This window comes from Rhincodon typus, chromosome 37 (assembly GCF_021869965.1).
Source record: "Rhincodon typus isolate 14 chromosome 37, sRhiTyp1.1, whole genome shotgun sequence".
Lineage (NCBI taxonomy): Eukaryota > Metazoa > Chordata > Chondrichthyes > Orectolobiformes > Rhincodontidae > Rhincodon > Rhincodon typus.
This window is the reverse complement of record NC_063368.1, coordinates 20,766,821-20,788,705: the sequence shown is the minus strand read 5'-3', so window position 1 is coordinate 20,788,705 and position 21,885 is coordinate 20,766,821. Positions and strand designations below refer to the sequence as shown.

Below are 21,885 nucleotides of genomic sequence, written 5' to 3'. Positions count from 1 at the left end.
GTAAAGAGGCCTAGAAATGCTTGTATCACCAACAATGGGAAACAAACATCACACTTTCAGGCAACACAAGGTTTGTCCACATATTTTATTATGACTGACTCATCTCAACCAATCATTCAGAACTTCTGGAATTGTTTCTTTGCTCCTGCAGCTTTGGTGACCTTGAGGACATTGAAACGCACAGTCTTACTGAGAGGCCGACACTCTCCCACAGTCACACTGTCCCCATTCTGCACGTCCCTGCAATGAGAAGACAACTCTGTCAGAACATGAAGGCACTGGCCTTGTTCAATAATGAAACCAGTAACCACGGGTTTCACATAATAGATCAAATTGCTACAGCAGAGACCAATCTTACCCTCATACCTGCAGGGCCAAATGGATGATAGACTAAGAGCAGCAGTACTATTCATCTCACCACTCCCTGACCCACTTACTATCTCAAGAGTTGCCTCCTCCACCTCATGTCGCCCATTACTACTCCCTCTATTTCAGCCCTCCCATAATTTATTTCTTTGTTCACAGCTTGTGATGAGATAGTCAAAGGTTAACCACATTGCTGTGGGTCTGGAGTCACACTAGATAAGGATGGCAGATTTACTTCCCTATAGAGCCTTAATAAAAACTTTTAAGAACAGAAATGACAACTGACAATAGTTACAAGGTTACCATCAGTCCAGCTCTTTATTCGAGATTTTATTGAATTCAAATTTCACTACCTGCCACTGTGGGGTTTGAATCCATGTCCCCAGAACATTGGCCTGGGTTCCTGGATCACTACCACTGTGCCACCAATCCTCCACTGACTCCAGGATGATCAAAGACCTTCAGGCAGAGAATGAACAATCCTACTGAAATTCAGGGGTGAATAGCTGCCTGCTCCAGAGCCTCTAGTGGCTGCCTACAGTATTAAAAATCAACAAATACTGGTCTCCTAAGATTGAGGCCCTCAGTATTCTAACATTAAAAAAAAGATAAAACCCACGAAGGTGGCTTGAGTTGTGGATAATGTGGAGGGCTGTTCTAGGTTACAAAGGGACATAGATAGGATGCAGAGCTGGGCTGAGAAGTGGCAGATGGAGCTTAACCCTGAAAAGTGAGGTGATTCATTTTGGAAGGACAAACTTGAAAGCAGAATACAGGGTTAACGGAAAGAATCTTGGCAGTGTGGAGGAGCAGAGGGATCTTGGGGCTCACGTTCACAGTTCCCTGAAAGGTGCCACCCAGGTGGATAGAGTTGTTAAGAAGGCATGTGGTGTGTTAGCTTTCATTAATAGAGGGACAACTTCAACAGCTGTGAAGTTATGCTCCAGCTATACAAAAGCCTGGTTCGGCCACATCTGGAGTATTATGTCCAATTCTGGTTGCCTCATTACAGGAAAGATGTGGAAGCGTTGGAAAAGGTGCAGAGGAGATTTACCAGGATGTTGCCTGGAATGGAGGGAAGGTCTTAAGAGGAAAGGTTAGAGAGCTAGGGCTTTTCTCTTTAGAACGACGAAGGATGAGAGGTGACTTGATAGAAGTGTACAAAATGATCAGAGATATAGATAGAGTGGACAGCCAGAGACTTTTCCCTAGGGTGGAGGTAGCTATTATGAGGGGGCATAGTTTTAAAGTGAGTGGAGGTAGATATAGGGGAGACGTCAGAGGTAGGTTCTTTACTGAGAGTGGTAGGGGAATGGAATGCACTGCCAGAGAGGGTAGTGGAGTCGGCCTCATTAGGGGCATTTAAGCAGCTATTAGATAGGCATATGGATGATAGTATAAGATAGGGGTGGGGGTTAGACAGACTTTAGGTTTAGGGTAAAAGTTCGGCACAACGTCATGGGCTGAAGGGCCTGTACTGTTCTATGTTCTATAAAACAGAAGAAACGTCAAAGTTTAAAAACAAATGATCTTGGCTGATACGAGAAAAGACGAGCAAACCTTTGGTCCAAACCTTCAATTACCCACTTCTGGCAGGTCATCACATTCCTGACTTTCCATACATCCAGAATTTGTGTGTGACAACTTCTTAAAGCGGCCCAACTGAGGTCAACAGGATGACCTACAGGATGGATGCTGTGAACAGCCATGGAACCCACTCATAACAAGGGGCAGTGTCTTCAAATGGGCAAGGAGGGACAAAATCGTCACACTGTCCATTCAGACAGAGACGGACATGAAGCTTGTATCAGATGCCATGCTCAGGGAATGGATTCAATGACATCCACAAGCTTCTGCTTCTGTGGAACTATGCAGACCATCAAGACGATCCACGTCACAGACATCATCCCAGAACCCCCACATACTGTAGCTGTTAAATCTGTGCAGGGCATAAACTAGACCCAAGACACCTGCCAATAGCACTGAAAGAGTGATGCAAGGGATACCTGAAGCAGGGCGATAGGTGTACAGACATGTTCTTGTGTCGCTTCTCGAAGCGGTTGTACTTCCTGATGTAATGCAGGTAGTCTCTGCGAATAACAATGGTTCGCTGCATCTTCATCTTTGTTACAACACCTACCAGAAAAGAGATCATAGTGTGAAATACATTCATGCAACCTCATGCTCATACTGACATTATTTTTGAAAGCACTTAGATAAATCTTAAGTAGGGAGTACAGAACAATATTTGGTAAACCAAACCATGCAAACATCAGAAGAATATAATGTGACTGGAAATGTTTTCTGTCCAGTCACCTGAAAAAATAAACAGGATGCAGCGAGGTTAGTCCCACCTGTTAGGATTCGGCCCCGGATTGACACATTTCCAGTGAATGGACACTTCTTGTCGATGTAGGTTCCATCAATGGCCTGGGACAGAGAAGAGGGCACATATTAAGTGTATATTTGGGTCTAGATTTAAAGGAGGTGGGCTTAAACATGGAGGGAGCTGCATCAGCAATGCCATTGGGCAGCATCGTCAGGGTCTCAAAGACTTGGAAGACCATCGTGAAAAGGAACATCATTTGCAGCTTTAACACTCACCCTCTTTAAACCATTAGGTAGTCTTCCGGTAAATTATACAAGACTACTTACAGAAGCAAAATTTAAAGACCTCATTCATAGTTTGGTATGGCAATTGCTCTGCCCAGTCCATCATGAAAATCAACCTTCCTTCCATTGACTCTGCCCACACTTCCCAATATGTTGGCTGCTTCCCCAACTCAAAGGCCCCTCCCACCTTGGTAATACTCTCTTCCACCCTCCTCCATTGGGCAGAAGATACAAATGTTTCAGAACACGTAACAAAAGATTCAAGAAGAGCATCTTCCCTGCTGTTATCAGACTTATGAATGGACCTCGCATGTATTAGAGTTGACCTTCCTCTGCACCTTTTCTGTTGCTGTAACACTATATTCTGCATTCTATTCCATTACCATGATGTATTCATATAAAAAGGTATGATTTGTCCAGTTAGCACACAAAACAATATTATTCACGGTATCTCAGTACGTGACAATAATAAAATCAAATTCTAACCTCCAGTCGACTAAAACAATACCAGCATACCCTCCATTCCAGTCATATGAGTCAGTAACTGCACAAATGTTTCGGACAACTTATGTAAAGCATCTGCTCCTGCAACAACCGAGTGAGCGAGGTAGTGGACAGCTCCTCAAATTATGTTAGAACTCGCAGCTAAAGATCAGAGACACAAGATTAAGACTGCTCCTCATCGGAAATATTGATCTTTGACACCATAGTAGACTCCAGTTTTTTTCAGGCCGTCTCTAACTGGCTAAAGAGCCATGGACACCTCACTGAAAGGTCTTCGCTGCGGCTGCACCTTTCCCCACGGACGGGCCCTGCTCACAACAACGTGCGCGGCGCGGCCCGGCCCGACCCGGCGGGGCCTCACCTCTCGTGGGGTCTTGAAGCCCAGGCCTACATTTCGGTAATAGCGGGGGAGCTTCTCCTTGCTGCCCTCACCCACGAGTGCTCGCTTCTTGTTCTGGAAGATGGTGGGCTGCTTTTGGTAAGCCCTCTCAGTCTGGGATGGGGAAAAAAAATAACAACATACAGAAGATTAACGGAAAAGGCTGTGTGGAAAAACCGCGCAGAATACTAGAAAAGAAAAAATTACAGTGAATGGAAATATACTCAGCGGCACAAAACCGCTGATATTTAATTAATTTATCTCCATCACCTGGTTATCCGCCATTTCGCGCTTCAATCCGGGGAAGAGGGCGACCAGCCGCCACGGGGTCTCTTATAATGCGCTGCATGGCAGGAAATGACATCAGAGATAACAAGGTGCAGGGCCGGATGAACACGGCAGGCCAAGCAGCATCATAGGAGCAGACTGGAAGAGATCGCGCATGAACGTCAGGATATGACGACATTGTACGGCGCAAGTAGGACGACATACAACGCGATCCCCTGTGTACGCTACCATTTGGGCAAGTTCCCATCATGCTTTTACAGAAATCAGATCAATTATGAAGGACACTCAATATAGGGATAACCCAACACCAGATATATATCAGTACAAATGTCCCCAACAAACGGGGACAGCATAACTACTATTGGTTTGACGTTAATCAACTTACAGAGTTACCTAAGGGCAGGACCTTCACAATTCAACAGAAGTATCAAGAAAATTCCAGCATCTGGCGTGTGAAGAGGAAACCCTCATCCTTGTCAATATTGTTCAGAATTAATTGGTTTAATGAATACCTAGTTGCACAGGATTGAAGGTCTCACTGACCTTTTGCTCAAAAGACTGCAGGCAATTACCCTCATGATTCAGAATAGAATCACATACAAACCTGCTGGCAACATGATTTAATTAATCCTGCCTACACAACTTTAAATTACTTTCTCCAGCATGTTAAAAAATATACAATTCCATTTAATACTTCAGTGCTCCCAATATTTTAATTACATACCTTATTCTTTGCTTTAACTTATTTGAAGAAACATGGATAGAATATGTACTTTGGACTTCATTTGTTAAAAAGTGACATTGATGTACCAAAAGAAAAAGTGACAGATATTGGTTATTACAATTTCAGCAGCAAAGCAAATGGTTAAGAAGTGAATGTTACCTTTCGAAGTTAGGAAAACAGACTGATTCAATTGAGTGGCACATGGACTATAATACTATCATTGGATTTCAATGAATAGTAGCCTGTCAAATTATTGCACCCTTGAATTGTGAAAGAAACTGAATTGGACACAGCAGTACAGCCACACACTGCTCTACTAAACGGGGGCGGTGAATGGTTTGAGTTCTGTTTTGGATGGGATGACCTATCAGAAGGTTTGCACAGCGGTAAGACTGTCTGAGATCTGATGGCCTGTTGTGAAAGGAATAGTCCAACCTCATGTCCTGCCAACAGCAGGTACAACATACAAAAATAATGATCCACATTTACTGATTTTAATTAAATATTTAAATGCTAAATGACTGAACGCACACACTCATGGGTATAGAGGCAGCTATGAGCGCTTGATCAGGAGAACATCTTATTGTAGTGGAGTTAAGTGTGACACAGACAAATGGGTCCATACATTCAGTCACTTAAATCAAAATTTGGGCACAGCTGTTTGGCCTTGGTGTGAAGTCATTACAATCAGACCAGGGTTACCATACACCCAACTGACAGTGGATCATGAGGTTCAAGTGGGTCTTTAACAAGTTCAGGACCATGGCTCAAATACAGAAAGGCTGAGTTCCAAAGTCAATCTCCGTTTTCTTATATCTTCCCCTTGTGCACACAGGGGCATTTTTAGTTCATGTATTTTGACAGATATTCATCAATAGCAAGTCAAAGTTCAGCAGGAGCTTTCATTCCATCACGTTTCTAGTTGGAGCGAGTCAAAAAGGTTGGCCTTGTAATGAATAAACTACCTCCAGAAAAAAAAAAATCAGTGAAATCAACAGTGACACTAGATTATCTAGTGAATTACCCGCATCAGTCTGATCAGTCAGCCCTGGTGACTGCAGCTTCACTCACAATCTGCTGCACTAAAATTTAGACAACAATTTACATAAATGTACTTTTTGGGGATTCTTATGAATAACAGACACACGTAGTCAGATGAATATTATCTGTATCTTTACAAAAACATTCTTAATATAAAGTACTTAATACTTCCTAAGTACATTACAAACATCAAGACTAGGTTGAAAAATCTTCATTAAGAGCATAAATATACCGACTCTCACTGGGACACGGTCCCTGAAGATGCTGACTGCCACTGGGATACAGTCCCTGAAGGTACTGCCCCTCACTGGCAAACACAAATGTAGCTTTACCCACAACCTACTCAATAACATCTCTTACATTTGTTTCTCTCTGTTGTCTTCCATCCCTACAATATCTCTCCTGAGCGTTTATCGGTGTATCAATGTTCTTCACTCTCCATCCTTGTGCTTCTCTACAGCAGCAATCTTGATACCTCTTAATTTGAAACACAGAGTTGGAGGACTGATAGTCTCTCATTGCTCAAGTAATTGACTTCAGCTGGGACCTAATAGTCCAGATTAAATAGATGTTTGGAAATTTGGGCCTATGTGTGATGGCCTTCAGAGTGAAATAGAATACTGAAGCCCATCATGGGTTCAGATACGAAGAACGTTTACCAACAGAAGATGAAGGAAAGCTTGTGAGACTACACTGAGTGGTTTTGACGCAAGATGTAGCAGAACATGTATTAGGGTTCACATAAGATCAAGTCTCTGAGAATTGTTCTTTTAGTGATGGAGATACCCAGCCACCATGACCCAGCATTTAACCACCAATCAGGAAAGCTCAGAACCCTGCTTCAACTCACAAGGAGGGACAAGTATTTCCCCAGCGTTGAGCAGATGAACTGGGAGGGAATATAACGCTCCTACTATTCCATGGAATTACAGCTTAGAATAAATAATGTTGTTAAACTTTCCCCAACATCCATCCCTGAAGGCAGCTAGGTGGGGAACCAGCATTACCCTGGGGAGTTGCGAGCCTCCCCTCCTGTAATTTCTCTAAGCTGCACAGCAGTATATCATTTGGAATATTCTGAAAAGTGCAACAAACTGACCACACAAGAAAAATTGGAGGCAACGTTGGTCACAAAGCAACTATACACTCACTTTCCAGCAGAGGGCAGTGGATGGAGATCAGGAGCAGGTTCCCTGACTAGTTATCCTGCCACAGACGAACACAAAAGCACAGCTCGGAAGTGCAAGCATCTTATCTGTGTGGGTCAGTGTACCATCTGTTGTAGAACTCACCCATTGAGGCACCCATGGAGCTGGTTTGGTTTTAATACAGGTTTGAGCTCTGTAACACAACTGCAGTGTAGCCACTGTCAGAGAATCTCAGTCTCATTAGGAGGAACAGATTCCAATAATAAAGTTGACAGGTAAATGGGGAGAGGGCAACAAAAAGACAAGAATCTGTTAATGGGATCTCTTTAGCTAGGAAATTGAAGGATTTGTCAGGAGAGTGCCTACTGTAGCACATTTTTCAGCAATGACTGGTTTTCAGCTTATGTGCCTGGAATATTAAATGTGATCAGCAGCATCTACATTTTACAGTCACCATCAGAACCTTGGATAATTGATTAGAAACTGTCAGAGTTTCTCATTTCACAGTACCAACCAATTCCAACCATTGTACACAAGATATTACTGCACTGGTAGAATCAAGCTAAATGGGTCAAATTCACTTCATCTTCCTGCTTAATTTTATTGTTAAGCAATATATAGAAATGCAAGTTCTTGGCAAACATTTAATCAGCAATGATCAACAGTGATACCACAGTGAATAGCATACCATTCCAGACCCGACACTGTGGAGCACACCATGTGGTTTTAAATCAAAGCCAGAGCAGGGCTGTAAAACTCAGCAGATCTCTACCTCTGGGTAAAGTATCGAGAAAACTGATTCAGATTCAGTTTCAGCAATGCTGCAGATCAAGATCAAACACAGGTTAGTCAGGAGGGAATGTAGGGAAATGATTTAAAAATCCAGCTCACAGCTCCCTGATGGACCCTCTGTTTTTGAGGGCCTGGGATCACTCCTTGCTTTGTTGTGATTTATCTTTTGTATTGAAATACAGGACTGTTATCCAGTCTGGCTGGAAGAGTTGAATGTCCTGCAGATCCAATAAATACAACTTATACACACAGATGTAGACAAAATAGTAGACATTTCTGTGGTTTTTTGCAAAGTATTAAACTGGGGATTTTTATATCACTACCAAGTTGTCTTAGTTTCTTCTCCTTTCTCCCTCCTCCTACAAAGGCAGTCTTGTGTTTATGCAAGACTTCCTATCATTAGGCATTGACTTCACTTCTCAGTGCTTCCATCTACTGACCTGAACAGTAAATGCCAAAGGAAAGGGAAAGAGATAGTCGTGCAATCTGGATCCTTACCTAATTCAATTTCTTCACATTTACAACTCCAATCAAGGTCTTTGACTAATGATCAGGAGTAGGAAACAAGCTGACTATCCTTTCACTAACACACCAAAAACCAGTGTGACCATCCACAGGGGATACTGCTCAGCTCTGAAGGTTTGCATTGTCAGGCTACAAGCTAGTGATAATCTGGTGTACCTGGCCTCCTTAGAATATGTTAGCATCAGCTGGGTAAACAGGCTAGGAACACACTAAAATAAACTGCCTATTACCAAGGGTTACTGACTGGGTCTTCCCAGTATCAGATTGAGAACAAGTACTATTCCTGCTTGCCTGAGGCAGAACGCTGGTGTATCCATCAGGGAGGAGAGGATGCCTATCCCTGGTTTGTGAATGAAGGATGCTCTATCAACACAAGCAAATGCCTGGGACATTGAGGAATCTGCTGAGTGTGATCACTGTTAAACTGCAGGAGTGGGAGGCATGTGTATGGAGGGAGTGGGATGGAGGTGGTGGTGAGAAGAGAAGGGGAGGGGGTCACAGGACTGTGCTTTCTCAGACTGGAAAATTTCCTAAACACAATGCACTGGTAACTGATGCAACTTTAACCAAATTGAGAAGAGGGTGAAAATGGTGAATGTGATTGAGCAGAAATCTGTTTGGAATTTACTCTCAATTGTAATTCCCCCAACACATCAGAACACCACACTCATCTTATTAATTAACAAAGTAAAAATTTCATGCAATGTTTAAAATATTATGACATGACTGGTTTAGCTAGCTGTTCCAATTATTATTTAATTCATTTAGTAAGATAATATAACTTGAGCTTGATCTAGTGTGAAGAGCTGTCACAACGAGCTATAAAACTAGAGCAGATTCATCACGACTGCTGTTTGCAAACTCTCAAAAGCTGAGATTATTCTGATATCAGTTTTACTTCACTGATCAATTAGCTTTTGTCAAATTCCTATGTACAATTTAACAGCATCATTCAACTATTTTTTGGAAATGGGTTTGCAGGACATTTACGACCCATGTGGTGCTCCATGAGACCTGCCCTAACATAAGCCTGGGTTGGAAATATCTGTGCAATATTTCACCACGAGAGTTAAATCTGATTGTGTCCATGCTCAAAATTAACACACTAGAACCTTGGCTAGTTCTCCTCCCATTGGTGTAGATACCAACTTTGGTATCCTGACTAGATGAGTTACCTCAACACAGACTGGGAATTAAAATGACTGCTTCTGCTCTCCGTTCACCTGGATGGCACACTCACTGAACAATCTGGGGAGTTTCCTTGCTTTATTTGGGGGTTGGGTGGGGGGGATGTTGCGCTGTATTCTCAACTACCCCATCCTGTGTTTACACTGTTGCTGTATAGCTGATTTATAACTCTGACCACAACCTCCTGGTGTGCATGAAAAGGGTCTGCTCAGTATGCATATTATCCCAGGTAAATCCAGCATGTGTGGAATTTACTTGGTTCAGCCTCGCACACGTGTTTATATAATGTGGGTGGCCATGTGCCTTTCCAGCAAAGTCTTGTGAGAGAAACGCTTGTTACAGACGTGACATTCGAAAGCCTTCTCACCACGATGCAGCCGCATGTGCACATTCAAGGAGCTCTTTTGTGTGAAACGTTTATTGCACACCGGGCACTGGTACGCTCGCACTCCTGTATGTGTGACCATATGTTTTATCAAGTAGTCCCTAAGCGAGAATGACCGCCAACACACGCTGCATTGATGGGGTTTTTCACCTGCAGAGGAGGTGGGGAGAAAAGAGATCAGTAAATCAGAGAAGAATGAGACTGCAACGGCAGAAAATGAACATCATTAAAAACCATTCAGTAGGTAATGAACTGATGGCCTAATGTGCGAGAAGGAGCCAGACCGTGCACATATTCACAGTTTTCATTGCCAACCTGAGCTGAGTAACTGATGCGACAGCATTAGGCGTGGAGGGTGGTGTTGCTAGGTGGTCACCATCAGCATCACAAGGCTAGGGATAAAGGAAAACCAAACAAAATTATTGTTCCTGACCACTGCCTTGTCACTCTGCTGGATATTAGGAGTCTGGTCATTTAAAAGGCGGCTGACCAGCCTCCAATATTGCAATATGTCTCAACATCTCCATGAGAGGAGAAAGTATCGAGTAATTAGTAACAGTGAGCCAGGACTTGAAGTACTTGAAGATGGCCTCCAGTTTGATCCTTCTCAAAAACGGCAAATGTCGCAGAACTGAAAAACCAGGCTCCTGCATTCACAGCTCTTTCTTTTCCATCATTGCCAGATCTGTGCTTCCTGGAACTCTCATTCTAGCCACTTCCAGCTGCAGCTAACACCCAACCCCCAACATTCCTACCCGGTCTTCCATTGGCTGATCCAATGTGGATAGCTGCACCACAGCATCACAGTAAAATTTGCAGTAATGTACAGGTGCTCCTAGTAACATATCACACAGAATTTAAAACAAGTCTTGATGGTGGTGTGCTCAGAAGGCTCGGGTGCTTTGCATTTCCTGTTAGTGAGGGGATCGGATTCTGAATGTGATGATTACTTTTCATCTATTGGTATTACATAAAGCTACAGCCATTTAAAGCAACAGGTTTAATGATCATGATCAGCCTCATTTTATCCTGTGCTCAGTGAGTTCATTATGGCAAATGACACCAATGAGAGTCAGCACCTTCAGGGAAGAAATGGAGAAAATTGAAACTAAATCTCAATATTTATTCTCTACCAGTCATCCTAGGAATAGCATCTGGGTTAAAGAATGGGATAGAAAGAATGGTTTTAACTAAAATGAACAATGATGATGAACTCACCTGTGTGGACAAACATGTGCTTGGCGTAATTCTGTCTGGAACTGAACGTCTTCCCACATTGTGCACATCCATAGGGCTTCTTTTCGGTTTCACTGGAACTGTGACTGGCCTGAGAGGTAGCTGGAACTGTCTGGCCTCCATCTAGAAACGCAGCCGGGTTTTGGCAAGGTGGCTGAGCTGAAATGCTGGGCATACATGTCTGTGAGGTGGACGGCAAAGCTGGAAGGTGAGGTGACTGAGGAAGGTTCATCTGGAAGAGGTTCCGGTGACTGGCAGCACTGGCTGCATTGTTATCTCCCTGAACATCATACTGCACAGAGCAGCCTTGGTTTCGTGGATTATTATGCACAGCTGATGCTGGGAGAAAGTCTTGCATGAATGTTGAAGGCCGTTGGTAGGATGCATCAAGTTGGGACTTGCAGTCTACTTTTCGGTTTTGTGGTAAGGAGGGTTCCTTCTCCTCTTTCTCTCCATGCCAAAAGGACTTCAGTTCCTCAGGTAAGAGATCACTAGCATTGAAAAATTCCAACTCGTCCCCTTTGCCGCTCAAACTCAAATGACTGGCAGAATCTCTTCGATCCCCCATTGTGCTTTGATTGGGATCAAAGGCATTTGTCTCAGAGATATCCTCAGTTTGCTCACCTTGGTTGATATGCTCAGCAGTTTGATCGGAGACACTTGCACTGGAGATGCTCTCCCCACAGTAAAGGAGATCATCATCTTCTTCCTTGATGGTCACTTGACTTCCATCTGCCATCTGGAGGCGGATTGGCTGGCGCTGCTTGCGACTGTGGCTGCCTTGTGGTAAAAATGGCATTTCTGGACGCTGATTGGCTGCAGTGTTGTACCATAGAGCACGTACCTCACTGTTACGGCCAGTGTCCATCAGAGACAGATTCTCCTGGTCAGCAATGGCCTGCTCTCCAACTCCCTTTTGTCGTGTAGGTGGAACTTGTCTGCTCAGATTAGGGCTAATTTCTTCAGCTTTGTACCCTGTGTCACTTGTTGCCATGTTCTTTGTACCTCCGCGTACAAAATCAAAATCTTTCTCTGTTCCATGAGGTGACAATGCTGTTTCAATTAAACCCATAGAAAATTTGTGGATCTGGTCACTGACTGACTGGCAAATAATGGCTTCTTTCTCATCAGAAAGGTCCATCTTTTGGCTGACCAATGGTTGGAGTCCCTGAGTCTTTTGTGGGGCATTTTGCGAAATAATGCGTGTACATTCATCAATGATGGTTTTAATCTGAAGAACACTTGCTGCTGTGAGGATTTGCAGAGCCTCCACGTGAGAGACCATCAGTGAGCCACTGTACATGAAATCCACCAGCCGCCGTAGAGTCTGGGCCGAAACAAGGGGAGGCACCTCGATCTCGCTGTAACCCAGCAAGAGTTTATCGTGGAAAAAAGGGCTAGCTGCAGCCAGAACGCAGCGGTGTGCTCGAAGAGCTGTGTTGTGGATCCTCACTGTTACATCACAGAAATGGCCACCCAGGCGCTGGGAATTCAGTGTCTCCAGCAGTGACTTGCTAAAGTTTTGGAGGTTGATGCTGTGAAGCTGCTCCGACATCCTGCTCAGTTGCACTGCACTGCCTGACAATGCCTGTAAACCAATGGAAAAAGTGAGGATAGGGGGAAATGGAGGCTGAGGGGGTGTGAGAATGTCACGGGGGTTGTAGAAGGGGAAGAAGCTGATGGTCTCATACTGGCATATGTGGGTGGGGCTGTCTCCTCCCTTCTCCTTCCCTCACAACAGGATTTTGTGCAGGGGAGGGTAATGGTGGTCGTTCCCCTCCCCCTCACACAGCAGTGGGACGGGGGGGGTGGGGGAAAGGGTGTCATTCCCCACCCCCTCACAGACCAGTGCCACGGTGGGAGGGGGACGACATTCCTCTCCCCCTCACACAGCGATTGGGGGGGGGGTGGACATTCCCCTCCCCCACACACAGCAGTGGGACAGGGTGGGGGGTGGATATTCCCCTCCCCCTCACACAGCAGTGGGACGGGGGTGTCGCTCCCCTCCCTCTCACACAGCAGTGGTACGGGGTGGGGGGGGTGGTTATTCTCGTCATTGAGATTTTTTGGGGGGGGGTGAACGCTGTCACGTGCTTCCCACTATCGAATCAGCGAGCAGCCGAGACGAGGCCATTGACCCCTGACCCGCTCCGCTTTCCTTGATGTGCCGGAGTAGTCTGGGTGGGAATTATCGTCAGGGACTGGGCTGCCTTGACACCCGCTCTCTTCAGATTGTGTTCTGCTGGGCCGGTGGGGACCCAGGGCCGCGCTCCCTCAGGCGACACTAACCTCCAGTCAGTCTCCAGCCGGGCCCTGCGTCATGGCGCAGCGCGACGATGACGTCAAGGCGCAAGGCGGATACCGCCGGCAACGCCTGTTGCGCATGCGCAAAAACATCGCACTCTGGAAAAACGTAGACGTCTTTATTGAAGCCACCTGAATTTCCTCGGACTCCCGAATATTCTCGGACCTGAGCCTTCCATCATCGCGAGGGCAAGAACGCTACCTGCCCCCAACTCCGCCCTGCGTCTGTGCGCCGTGACGTAAGTTTGAGGCTCCTGGGTCGGCCATTTTGGTGAGGTCAACGAGGATAGTGTAAGGGAAGACGGGTGTTGGGGGAGGGGAAGGGATAGGATAGGGGTAGAGATAATTGGGATATAGGATGGGGGGGGTTCGGAGGAGTGGGGTGATGAGGGAACGAGAGGAGATTATAGTCATGGGGCATGGTACGGATGGAGGGATAGGGGATGATGGGTGGAAAATGGATGGTATGGGGTGGAATGGGGGAGGGATTATGGTCAAGGGAGTGATGGGTATGTGGAGGGTGGGTTGGAAAGGATGGATGGGAAGAAAAGTGATGTGTGGGGGTAAGTGGGAGGTGGTGAATGGGATATAGAAGTGGGGAAATGGATGGTGTGGGAGTAGGGGAGGAAGTAATAGGGACGATTGGAGGAACAGGAGATAAGAGGGAGGGTAATTAAGGAGAGCATGGTGGTGGCAGGGGAATTGCGGTGGGCTTCAGTGTTGGATAATGAGGAGTGGCATTAGGAAGAGGGGTATGGGGAATAGGGTGAATTTGGGGGGAGGTGGGGCATTAGAGAAATTGGAAGGGTGAATTATGAAATGGTGGGATTGAGAGGGGTTGGATTTGGGCAGGGGAGTGTGGGGAAGGAAGGGGTGAAGCTTGAGGGAAGCGGCAAGATGGAATGGGTGAGGTGACGGAGTAAGGCAAAAGTGTGGGGTGGTTGGGAAGGGGAGAAGAGGGTTAGAAGATAGAAGGGAGGGTGTTGGGCTGGGAGAGATGGAGAGTGGGGGATTGCTGGTATGAAAGACGAGAAAGGAAAGGGGAATGATAGAAGAGTGAAAGGTAATGAGGAGGGAGAGAGATGTTTGTACCAGGGTGAGATGGAAGAAACAGCTGGTTGGGGGAATAAGAAATGGGAGGTGAAGGGTAGTTGTAAAGGGAATGGGGTGGGGGAAGGAGAGGGGAGAGACTGAGCAGCAGGATTCATAGGGTTTGCCTGTGGGGAGAGATGGTGCGTGCTTCCATTTCGGGGTGTGGATGAATAGATGGTGTGGTTGGACGCAAGCAAAGAGCGGTTACCGGCTATGGGGTTCAATGTGGTCTGACTCTGGTGAACTCTTCTTAGGTCGTGCAGGGGTCAGAGCAATGCCCCGACACTGCTCGGCTGAGGGCTGCACATCACGGGACACCAAGGATTCAAGAATTAATGGAGTCACATTTCACAGGTCAGTGAGACCTCTCCCTACCCTACCCTCTAGGTTGATTCCTTCAGTGAGGGTTGTTTCTCCCTCTTTTGCTGAGGTTTGTTTAATCCCCCACCCAGTCATACTTTACTGTGGTCACATTCACTTCTCATTAGTTTCATTTTACTTAGGTTGCCCAAGAAGGGAAGACATCAGCGTGAGATCTGGTTGCTGAATTGTTGCCGCAAGAACCCAGATGGGACAGTTCCCTGGGATCCACCGTCGCAGTTCATCTATTTCTGTTCAAAACATTTTGAGAAACACTGTTTTGAGCTTGTGGGGCTGAGGTAATTTGTAGCATCTGTCAAACCTTGGTCCAATATGCCTTGCTTCAACAAATCACTACAGCCCATTAATAATTTGAGTGGCATGGTGGTTCAGTGGTTAGCACTGCTACTGCACAGCGCTAGGGATCCTCCAGGTGCTCCAGTTTCTCCCCACAGACCAAAGATATGCAGGTTAGATGGATTGGCCACGATAAATTGCCCCGAAGGATGTGCAGGCTAGGTAGGTTGGCCATGGGAAATGCAGGGTTATAGGAATAGGGTTGGGGTATTGTGGGATGCCGTTCAGAGGTTTGGTGTGGACTCGATGGGCCAAATGGCCTGCTTCCACACTGTAGGGATTCTTTGATGCTATTACACGCTGCTCCACAGATTACTATGGATTACCAGACCCATGTCTATCAGATCACCAAGACCTGATAGACCCTGGTTTGCCCAATCCCTGGAACATCAGATCAATTGTATCACATCTGTGGGCTGAAGAGTGGCAGATGGAGTGTAATTTGGATAAATGCGAGGTATTGCATTTTGGTAAAATGAACAAAGGCAAGACCGACACAATTAGAAGTAGGGCTTCGGGTAGGGCTCTAGAACAGAGAGACCGAGGCTTTGAGGTTTATGTCACATATAGATAGGATGGTTAAGAAGGTGTTTAAGCATGCTTGCCTTCATTGTTCAGACCTTTGAGTATAGGAATTGGGATGTTATGCTGAAGCCTTTTCTGGAGTTACATAGTACAGTTTTGGTCTCTCCGTTACACAAAGGAAATTATTAAGTTGGAGAGGGTTCGGAAGATAGTTACCAGGATCTTGCGGGGAATGGAGGGTTTGAGTTTTAAGGAGAGGCTGGATAGACTGGAACCTCTTTCACTGGAGAATAGGAGGATGGGGGATGACCTTATAGAAGTTTATAAAATAATGAGGGGCATAGATAAAGTGAATGGCAGGTGTTTTTTTTCCCTTAGGGTGGGGGATTTCAAGACTAGGGAGCATATTTTTAAGTTGAGAGGAGACAGATTTAAAACATGAGGGGCAATTTTTTTTACATAGAGAGTGGTTCGTGTGTGGAATGAACTTCCAGAGAAAGTGGTACAGCTTTTAAAAGACATTTAGACAAGTTCATGAATAAGAAGTGTTTGGAGAGATGTGGACCAAGTGCATGCGGGTGGAACTAGTTTAGTTTGGGATTATGTTCGGCTGGTTGGACAGAAGGGACTGTTTCTGTGCTGTATGACTCTGAGATCCTTGTCCATGTGTTCTTTACAGTCTCTTAGATTGCCAAGGTCCATCAGATTCCTTAGCCCATCAGATCTTGGCTCACCTAATCACCACTGTTTATCAGTTCCCAGTTCACTTGATCACCAGTCCAACAGATCCCAGTTCGTTCTCCCAAACCATCAGACCATAGTTTGATGGATCACCCTGGCCTTTCAAATCTGTTGCCTTATACCATCAGACCTGGGTTCCTCTGGTCACTGTGGTTCATCAGACCCTAATCACCCAGATCCAACACATCACAATTCAGGCCAGCTTTATTTCCGGGTGTGTGTGTGTGGAGGAAATTCACTGCTTTCCTTGTTTTCTTCCCCCAGTCGTTATCACCGCCTGCGAGATGATGCTGTCCCCACATTATTTCAGCCGTGTCCTCAGGCAAAGGTGGCGCTGAGTGGGGGACACAATGAAAAATCATTGTCTGTACGCACCAATGAATGGTGAGAAACTTCTGGTGACGGCTTTAACCATGTGATTCACAGGATGTATACTGCTTGGAAACCATTTATGCTGTTCACTCGAAATCAATATCTTAACTAAAAATGCTTTTTGTATTTCTTCTATTACTCTGTTCATTGACTCAGTGCAAATGGCTAGTGCATGCTCGAGTGTTAGAGACCAGATGGTTGATGTAGAGACTGCAGTTTCCTGTCAGGGATAGATGAGTGCTGCCTGTCTCCAGCCACTGGATCAGGGAAGGGACAAGAGAGCCAAGACTCTTAATCTTTAAGTAGTTACCTATTTGTGAGATGTTAAATGAGGGCACAGTCAAGCTCATTGTGATGCCATTTCAGTCAAGTATTCAGTAGCTACTGCTTGTCTGCCAACAATCAGATAATGGTCATTTTGGTTAGGCAGTGAAGAATGAACAGCACTCCAGAGTTCTTAAGAATAGGGGGAGGAAACTGACGTTAAAATATCCACAATTGATAGCTCCCTGTCCTTTTATTAACCTTCAGCTAATTTCCTTCCTATCTATCTAACAGCTTCACTGATGGCAGCGCCTGTTTACCTGCTCCTGATCTCAGGAACGCTGACACTAGCTCAGAGATGGGCTTCAGCATTTCTCAAGATGGTTCTTCCTTTGTTCTGGGTTATTCTGATCCCCAAGAGAGAGTGAGTGAAAGTCTCTGCTTGTATGAAACATCATCTCCTGATATACCACTCTCCATAAACCAGCCTGAGCCAGAAGCCACAACTCCTGCTGTCATTTATCTCATTGAAGTGAATTCACAATCTGTGGAGTTGGAGGCAGCTGGAAATACAGAGGAAGCCTCCAAGGACATCTCGTTGCCTCAGTCTGTCCTCCTGAATGAACAATCATCTGACTGTCAAGTGGAGCTGGATGATGACAGGGACCCTGTCCCCATTGCGTTGTATATGGCTCGCATTCCCAATCCTCCACCTAAACCTGGGGCCTATATTCCTGTTGAGCACAGTTACACTGTAGGCTGCCCACTGGTTTGGAAGATGAAGGCAGAGGCTCTGAAGGAGGCCTTTGAGAAGGTCACCAAGGAGCTCCGGGCCAGCAGGAAGCGGGAGAGTCGTCTGCGGGCACGTATCACATCCATCTTGAGACCACAACATCAAGTGCTTCGAGATGGATGTGCTGAATTGGACTTAACTGAGGACTACCAGCCACAGTTTGAAGTGTTTGAGGTGCAAGTGGTGGATGAGGCTGTGGATCTGTAGCTACAGTTTGACTCACTCACTTATTTAACCAGTGCTGTTGATTCTTTGCTAAACAAACCAGCAGTAAAATTTGTGGAGAACAGTGATGTGTTGAGGAGAGGAGCGGAAAATGTGCGATAGGAGAGTGGCTGGGGAGAGGATGTGGGATGTGGGAGATGAAGCAATGTGGCTGGAGGGAGGTGGAGTGGGGAGTTTTGTTATGGTGAATGCAGGAGATTTTCTAAGCTCCCTCTGACTTGTGTGGAGTGACAGAAATCACACCACAAAGTTTGAATTATGAAGAGTTAACTAATCTGTCGCTAGGTTTTGCGGTGTGAGAGATGATGTGAACTCTTGAACATTTTACTGTTTAACATAAAAGTAAATGTTCTCACTGTGATCTTAATGATTGAGAACATTGGCTGTTGTACAAAACACGAGCATTCTAAATCATTGGTCTGTGTACCCTCAGTCATTATCTCTGTTCCAGAAGGCCACAAGAAATCGTACCACATTGTGTGCAATTTTTCCATTTGTGTTGGGGAATATTCAACCATGTCTTTCAGCACACAGCTAAGCCCAGTCGTGCCTCTTTCAACAGTCACCCTTGTGCATTTTCTGGCATGGATCCAGACAGTGAAAAGAAGGACTTTGAACCAGTTTTTTTTCTTTGTCACCCTTGCCAGCTAACACACAGGATAGTAAGGCCAATTACAGTCCTCTCTCTCTCTCTCTAATTGTAGACAAAAAAAATTGAAAACAAACTTGTTGAAATGACAGATTGCAGAAGCGATTGCTTGTCTCTCAATGTTACCTTGTATCAGTGTTTGTAGACTGGCTGTCCTGGGATTCTGCCTGTAGGCTATGACTGTTCTTGTTGATTTACCATGGCTTTTAGGAAAGCTCACAATTGTACAGGATGAAGCTGACGTGATTTGACTCTTTCAAAACGCTCCTGGCCAGCCTCCGATATTCTACCCTCCATAGAGCTAAGGTTCGAAACCCCACTGACCACATCCTCCATCTTGTTAAGCCTCATTGTGGTCGTGTGCTGAAAATCAAACCATGCTATTCGTGAAGTCATCACAAAGTTAAGTGTTTCATGAAAGTACACAAAATTCCCCCAATTTACCTGTCTCGTAATCCCAGGTTTCTGCACTTAAGAGGAATTACTATTTATTAAAACTGAATAGATTCTAGCTACAGACAAACAATTTTATGGACTGGTGACCTACCTCTACTTCTTAAAACTCTAACCCCGCCTTATAAACTGTCCCCCCACATAGATATATACAGACACAAACGTGGAGGGAAAAAATGTGTTATGGGTGGAGCAAATGACTAGGAAAGTAGTTTGATGGTTCCTGTTCACAGGGTTTGCTGAGATTGTCATTTTGGCTTGTCAGGACAACCCCACAACTCTCTCGATTATTGGTGCTCCTCTAATTCTATCATCTTGAACATCCACAATTTAATTGCTCACCATTGACTGTTGTATCTTCAGCTGCTTGGATCCTGAGCTATGGAATTCCCCTTTACACTTGCTCTTTCATCTTTTAAGACACAGTGATCAAGCTTTTGACCATCTCCCCTAATATCTCCTGATGTGGATCAATGTCTAATTTTGCTTTATAATGCTTTTGTGAGCACCTTGAGATACTTTGTGCTGTTATAGGTGTTGTATAAACACAAGTAGTTGTAGGTCAACATTTAAACAGTACAATACACTCCATTCAGAACTCATTCAGGACAGCCTCGCTTGAGTCACTTCACACCTGGTCTCATATGAAAAGATGTGTAAAATGCAAGAAATTTACGAAAGTACTTTCAGACAGTATTCTACAATTACATGTTTTCAGTTCTGCTAACTCATTTTTTTTTCGTGTGAGAGAAGCCAAGAATCTGAGATCGTTGTTTTACTGATTACATTAATGGATTTATGATTCCAGTAATGATTGCTGAAATCCTTCAATTTGACCAGCATCAGTTGATCACTAACAAACAAACTGTAAAACAACTTACGTTGAAGGAATGGGATTCAATTAAAATTACTTTTAGAATTATTCTTGAAGGTTTTCTATTTGGGAAATGTTAAACCTACAATGTTGAATGTACAAAAATAAGCCAGTGAATAAAAGTAACTACAGAAATTACAAGAAAGGATGGGGATTTTGGACTTAGCTCATAATAGCAAAGGAAATGCAGGACTATGGAGAAAGAATTTAAGGTTCCTAAGCTCCGAGGATGGGAGGCATTGGGGTGATGGTAATGTCACAGGACTAATAATTTAGCTAATACTCTGGAACATAAATTGAAATCTCACCATATAGCAACTGGTGGAATTTAAATTCAGTTAATATGTCTGAAATTATAGGCAAGTCTAATGGTGATCTGGCTGTCTATTGGTCGCTGTTTGTCCAAAAACCCATAATTAAAATCTACCATCCTTATTTGATTTGGCCTACATGTGACACCAGACACACAGCAATTTGGTTAACTCTTGATTGCCATTTGAAATGGTTGAGCAAGCTGGAAACAAAATCCTGGAAATCACAGCGGGTCAGGCAGCATCCATGGAGAGAGAGCAAGCTAATGTTTTGAGTCTAGATGACTCTTCATCAGAGTTGCCTAAGTAAGCTATTCAGTTCCACTTCTAAAGAAAGAAATTCAACCAACAGAACCATCTGACTGTCAGTTGCACCTAAGCACCAGAAATGGCAACAGAACACACTGCCTTGTCTTTTTTTACTAACATCTGAGGTCTTGTGCCAGAAGTGGGAGACTTGGCATATCTGGCATACAGACGTATCAAGCACCAGCTTGACTTTGTGACAGTCAGCAAATGATACTTTACAGACCACATCCGAGACAGCGTCACTATCCCTGGGTATGTCTTCACCCACCAGCAGGGCAGACCCACCAGAGGTCTGTAGACATGAAGGCACTGTCCTGGCAGTTCTCAATAGTGACTGGACCCTTTGAAGTTTTATTAAATTAGTTAAAACGTGGGCAAGGAAACATCCTGCTGCTTACTACAAACACATGCTCACTCACTCGCACTCTCTCTCAATTGTTGAATCACTATTTTACTCGTTTGTAGGATATGGGTGTTGCTGGCTAGCCCAGTATTTATTACCCGGCCCCAACTGCCTTGGAGAAGGTGATGGATTCTTGAAGTGCTACTGTATTTGTGGTGCAGGAACACCCACAATGCTGTTAAGAAGGAAGTTGCAGGATTTTGTTTCTGGCTGGGAGATTTTGGTTGCTCCATTTCAGACCAAGTTAGCTGCGTCCTAAAAGACACAGCTGCTGGACTGGGTCTGTAGTAGGTTGCGAGGGAATCAACAGGAGGAAAAAATATATAAGACCACATCCTCACCAATCCATCTGTTACATATGCATCTGTTCATGACAGTATTTGTAGGAATGACCACCTCACAGTCCTGTACACATATACAAAGTCCCACGTACATAGTCTCCATTGTGTAATGACACTATGCTGAACAGGACAGATTTTGAATACATCTAACAACTGAAAACTGGTCATCTGTGATGTTTTGTGGACCATCAGCAATAGCAGAATTGTATTCGACTTCAATCTGTGGTCTTGTGGACTGGGATATATCCCATTCTACCACTACTGTCATGGCTGGGAACTAACTCTTGATCCTGGAGAACCAGGCAAACTTAAAATGAGATAAC

General features: G+C 44.7%; 3 protein-coding genes and 1 non-coding gene across 11 annotated transcripts; 1 reads left to right on the top strand and 3 right to left on the bottom strand.

Annotated features, from left to right (window-relative positions):
- Window positions 1-70: 70 nt before the first annotated feature.
- On the bottom strand, window positions 71-4,288 carry rps11 (ribosomal protein S11). Its single transcript, XM_020516105.2, has 5 exons — window positions 4,133-4,288; window positions 3,845-3,976; window positions 2,721-2,796; window positions 2,373-2,502; window positions 71-240 (listed from the first exon to the last, which is right to left on the bottom strand). The coding sequence occupies exons 1-5, from the start codon at window positions 4,145-4,147 to the stop codon at window positions 117-119; spliced, it is 477 nt and encodes a 158-aa protein (XP_020371694.1). The 5' UTR covers window positions 4,148-4,288; the 3' UTR covers window positions 71-116.
- On the bottom strand, window positions 2,872-2,956 carry LOC125487205. The gene has a single exon (XR_007265726.1). It is a non-coding gene; the product is annotated as a small nucleolar RNA SNORD35 (small nucleolar RNA).
- Window positions 4,289-7,639: 3,351 nt separating the features above from the next.
- LOC109916390 (zinc finger and BTB domain-containing protein 20-like) lies at window positions 7,640-13,589 on the bottom strand. 4 transcript variants are annotated; one of them, XR_007265695.1, is made up of 4 exons: window positions 13,479-13,589; window positions 11,172-12,777; window positions 10,269-10,345; window positions 9,987-10,103 (listed from the first exon to the last, which is right to left on the bottom strand). XR_007265695.1 is itself a non-coding variant. In XM_020516099.2 (3 exons), the coding sequence occupies exons 2-3, from the start codon at window positions 12,742-12,744 to the stop codon at window positions 9,847-9,849; spliced, it is 1,830 nt and encodes a 609-aa protein (XP_020371688.1). In that variant the 5' UTR covers window positions 12,745-12,777; window positions 13,479-13,589; the 3' UTR covers window positions 7,640-9,846. The 4 variants fall into 4 exon arrangements, 3 of the variants coding, with proteins under 3 accessions (XP_020371688.1, XP_020371689.1, XP_020371690.1); XM_020516099.2 differs by lacking the exon at window positions 10,269-10,345 and having other exon boundaries at window positions 7,640-10,103; XM_020516101.2 differs by lacking the exon at window positions 9,987-10,103 and having other exon boundaries at window positions 10,267-10,345.
- Window positions 13,590-13,707: 118 nt separating this feature from the next.
- Window positions 13,708-18,618, top strand: thap7 (THAP domain containing 7). 5 transcript variants are annotated; one of them, XM_048617647.1, is made up of 5 exons: window positions 13,708-13,732; window positions 14,840-14,939; window positions 15,089-15,244; window positions 16,833-16,952; window positions 17,499-18,618. In XM_048617647.1, exons 2-5 carry the CDS (start codon window positions 14,860-14,862, stop codon window positions 18,202-18,204), a joined length of 1,062 nt encoding a protein of 353 aa, XP_048473604.1. In that variant the 5' UTR covers window positions 13,708-13,732; window positions 14,840-14,859; the 3' UTR covers window positions 18,205-18,618. The 5 variants fall into 5 exon arrangements, with proteins under 5 accessions (XP_048473604.1, XP_048473605.1, XP_048473603.1 ...); XM_048617648.1 differs by lacking the exon at window positions 13,708-13,732 and adding an exon at window positions 13,746-13,764; XM_048617646.1 differs by lacking the exon at window positions 13,708-13,732 and adding an exon at window positions 13,766-13,784.
- The last annotated feature ends 3,267 nt before the right edge of the window (window positions 18,619-21,885 follow it).

What these genes read in the sequence shown, in the direction of transcription:
- rps11 (XM_020516105.2), bottom strand. An exon ending in CCGGGGCCGAATCCTAACAG is followed by an intron (nt 2,503 to 2,720) that starts GTGGGACTAACC and finishes CTTTTCTGGTAG; the next exon opens with GTGTTGTAACAAAGATGAAG. An exon ending in CACCTATCGCCCTGCTTCAG is followed by an intron (nt 241 to 2,372) that starts GTATCCCTTGCA and finishes TTCTCATTGCAG; the next exon opens with GGACGTGCAGAATGGGGACA.
- LOC109916390 (XM_020516099.2), bottom strand. Translation starts at nt 12,744, where the DNA reads ATGTCGGAGCAGCTTCACAGCATCAACCTCCAAAACTTTAGCAAGTCA. An exon ending in GCACATGTTTGTCCACACAG is followed by an intron (nt 10,104 to 11,171) that starts GTGAGTTCATCA and finishes CCTCCTCTGCAG; the next exon opens with GTGAAAAACCCCATCAATGC.
- thap7 (XM_020516102.2), top strand. Translation starts at nt 14,752, where the DNA reads ATGAATAGATGGTGTGGTTGGACGCAAGCAAAGAGCGGTTACCGGCTA. An exon ending in TTTGAGCTTGTGGGGCTGAG is followed by an intron (nt 15,245 to 16,832) that starts GTAATTTGTAGC and finishes TTCTTCCCCCAG; the next exon opens with TCGTTATCACCGCCTGCGAG. An exon ending in TCTGTACGCACCAATGAATG is followed by an intron (nt 16,953 to 17,498) that starts GTGAGAAACTTC and finishes TCTATCTAACAG; the next exon opens with CTTCACTGATGGCAGCGCCT.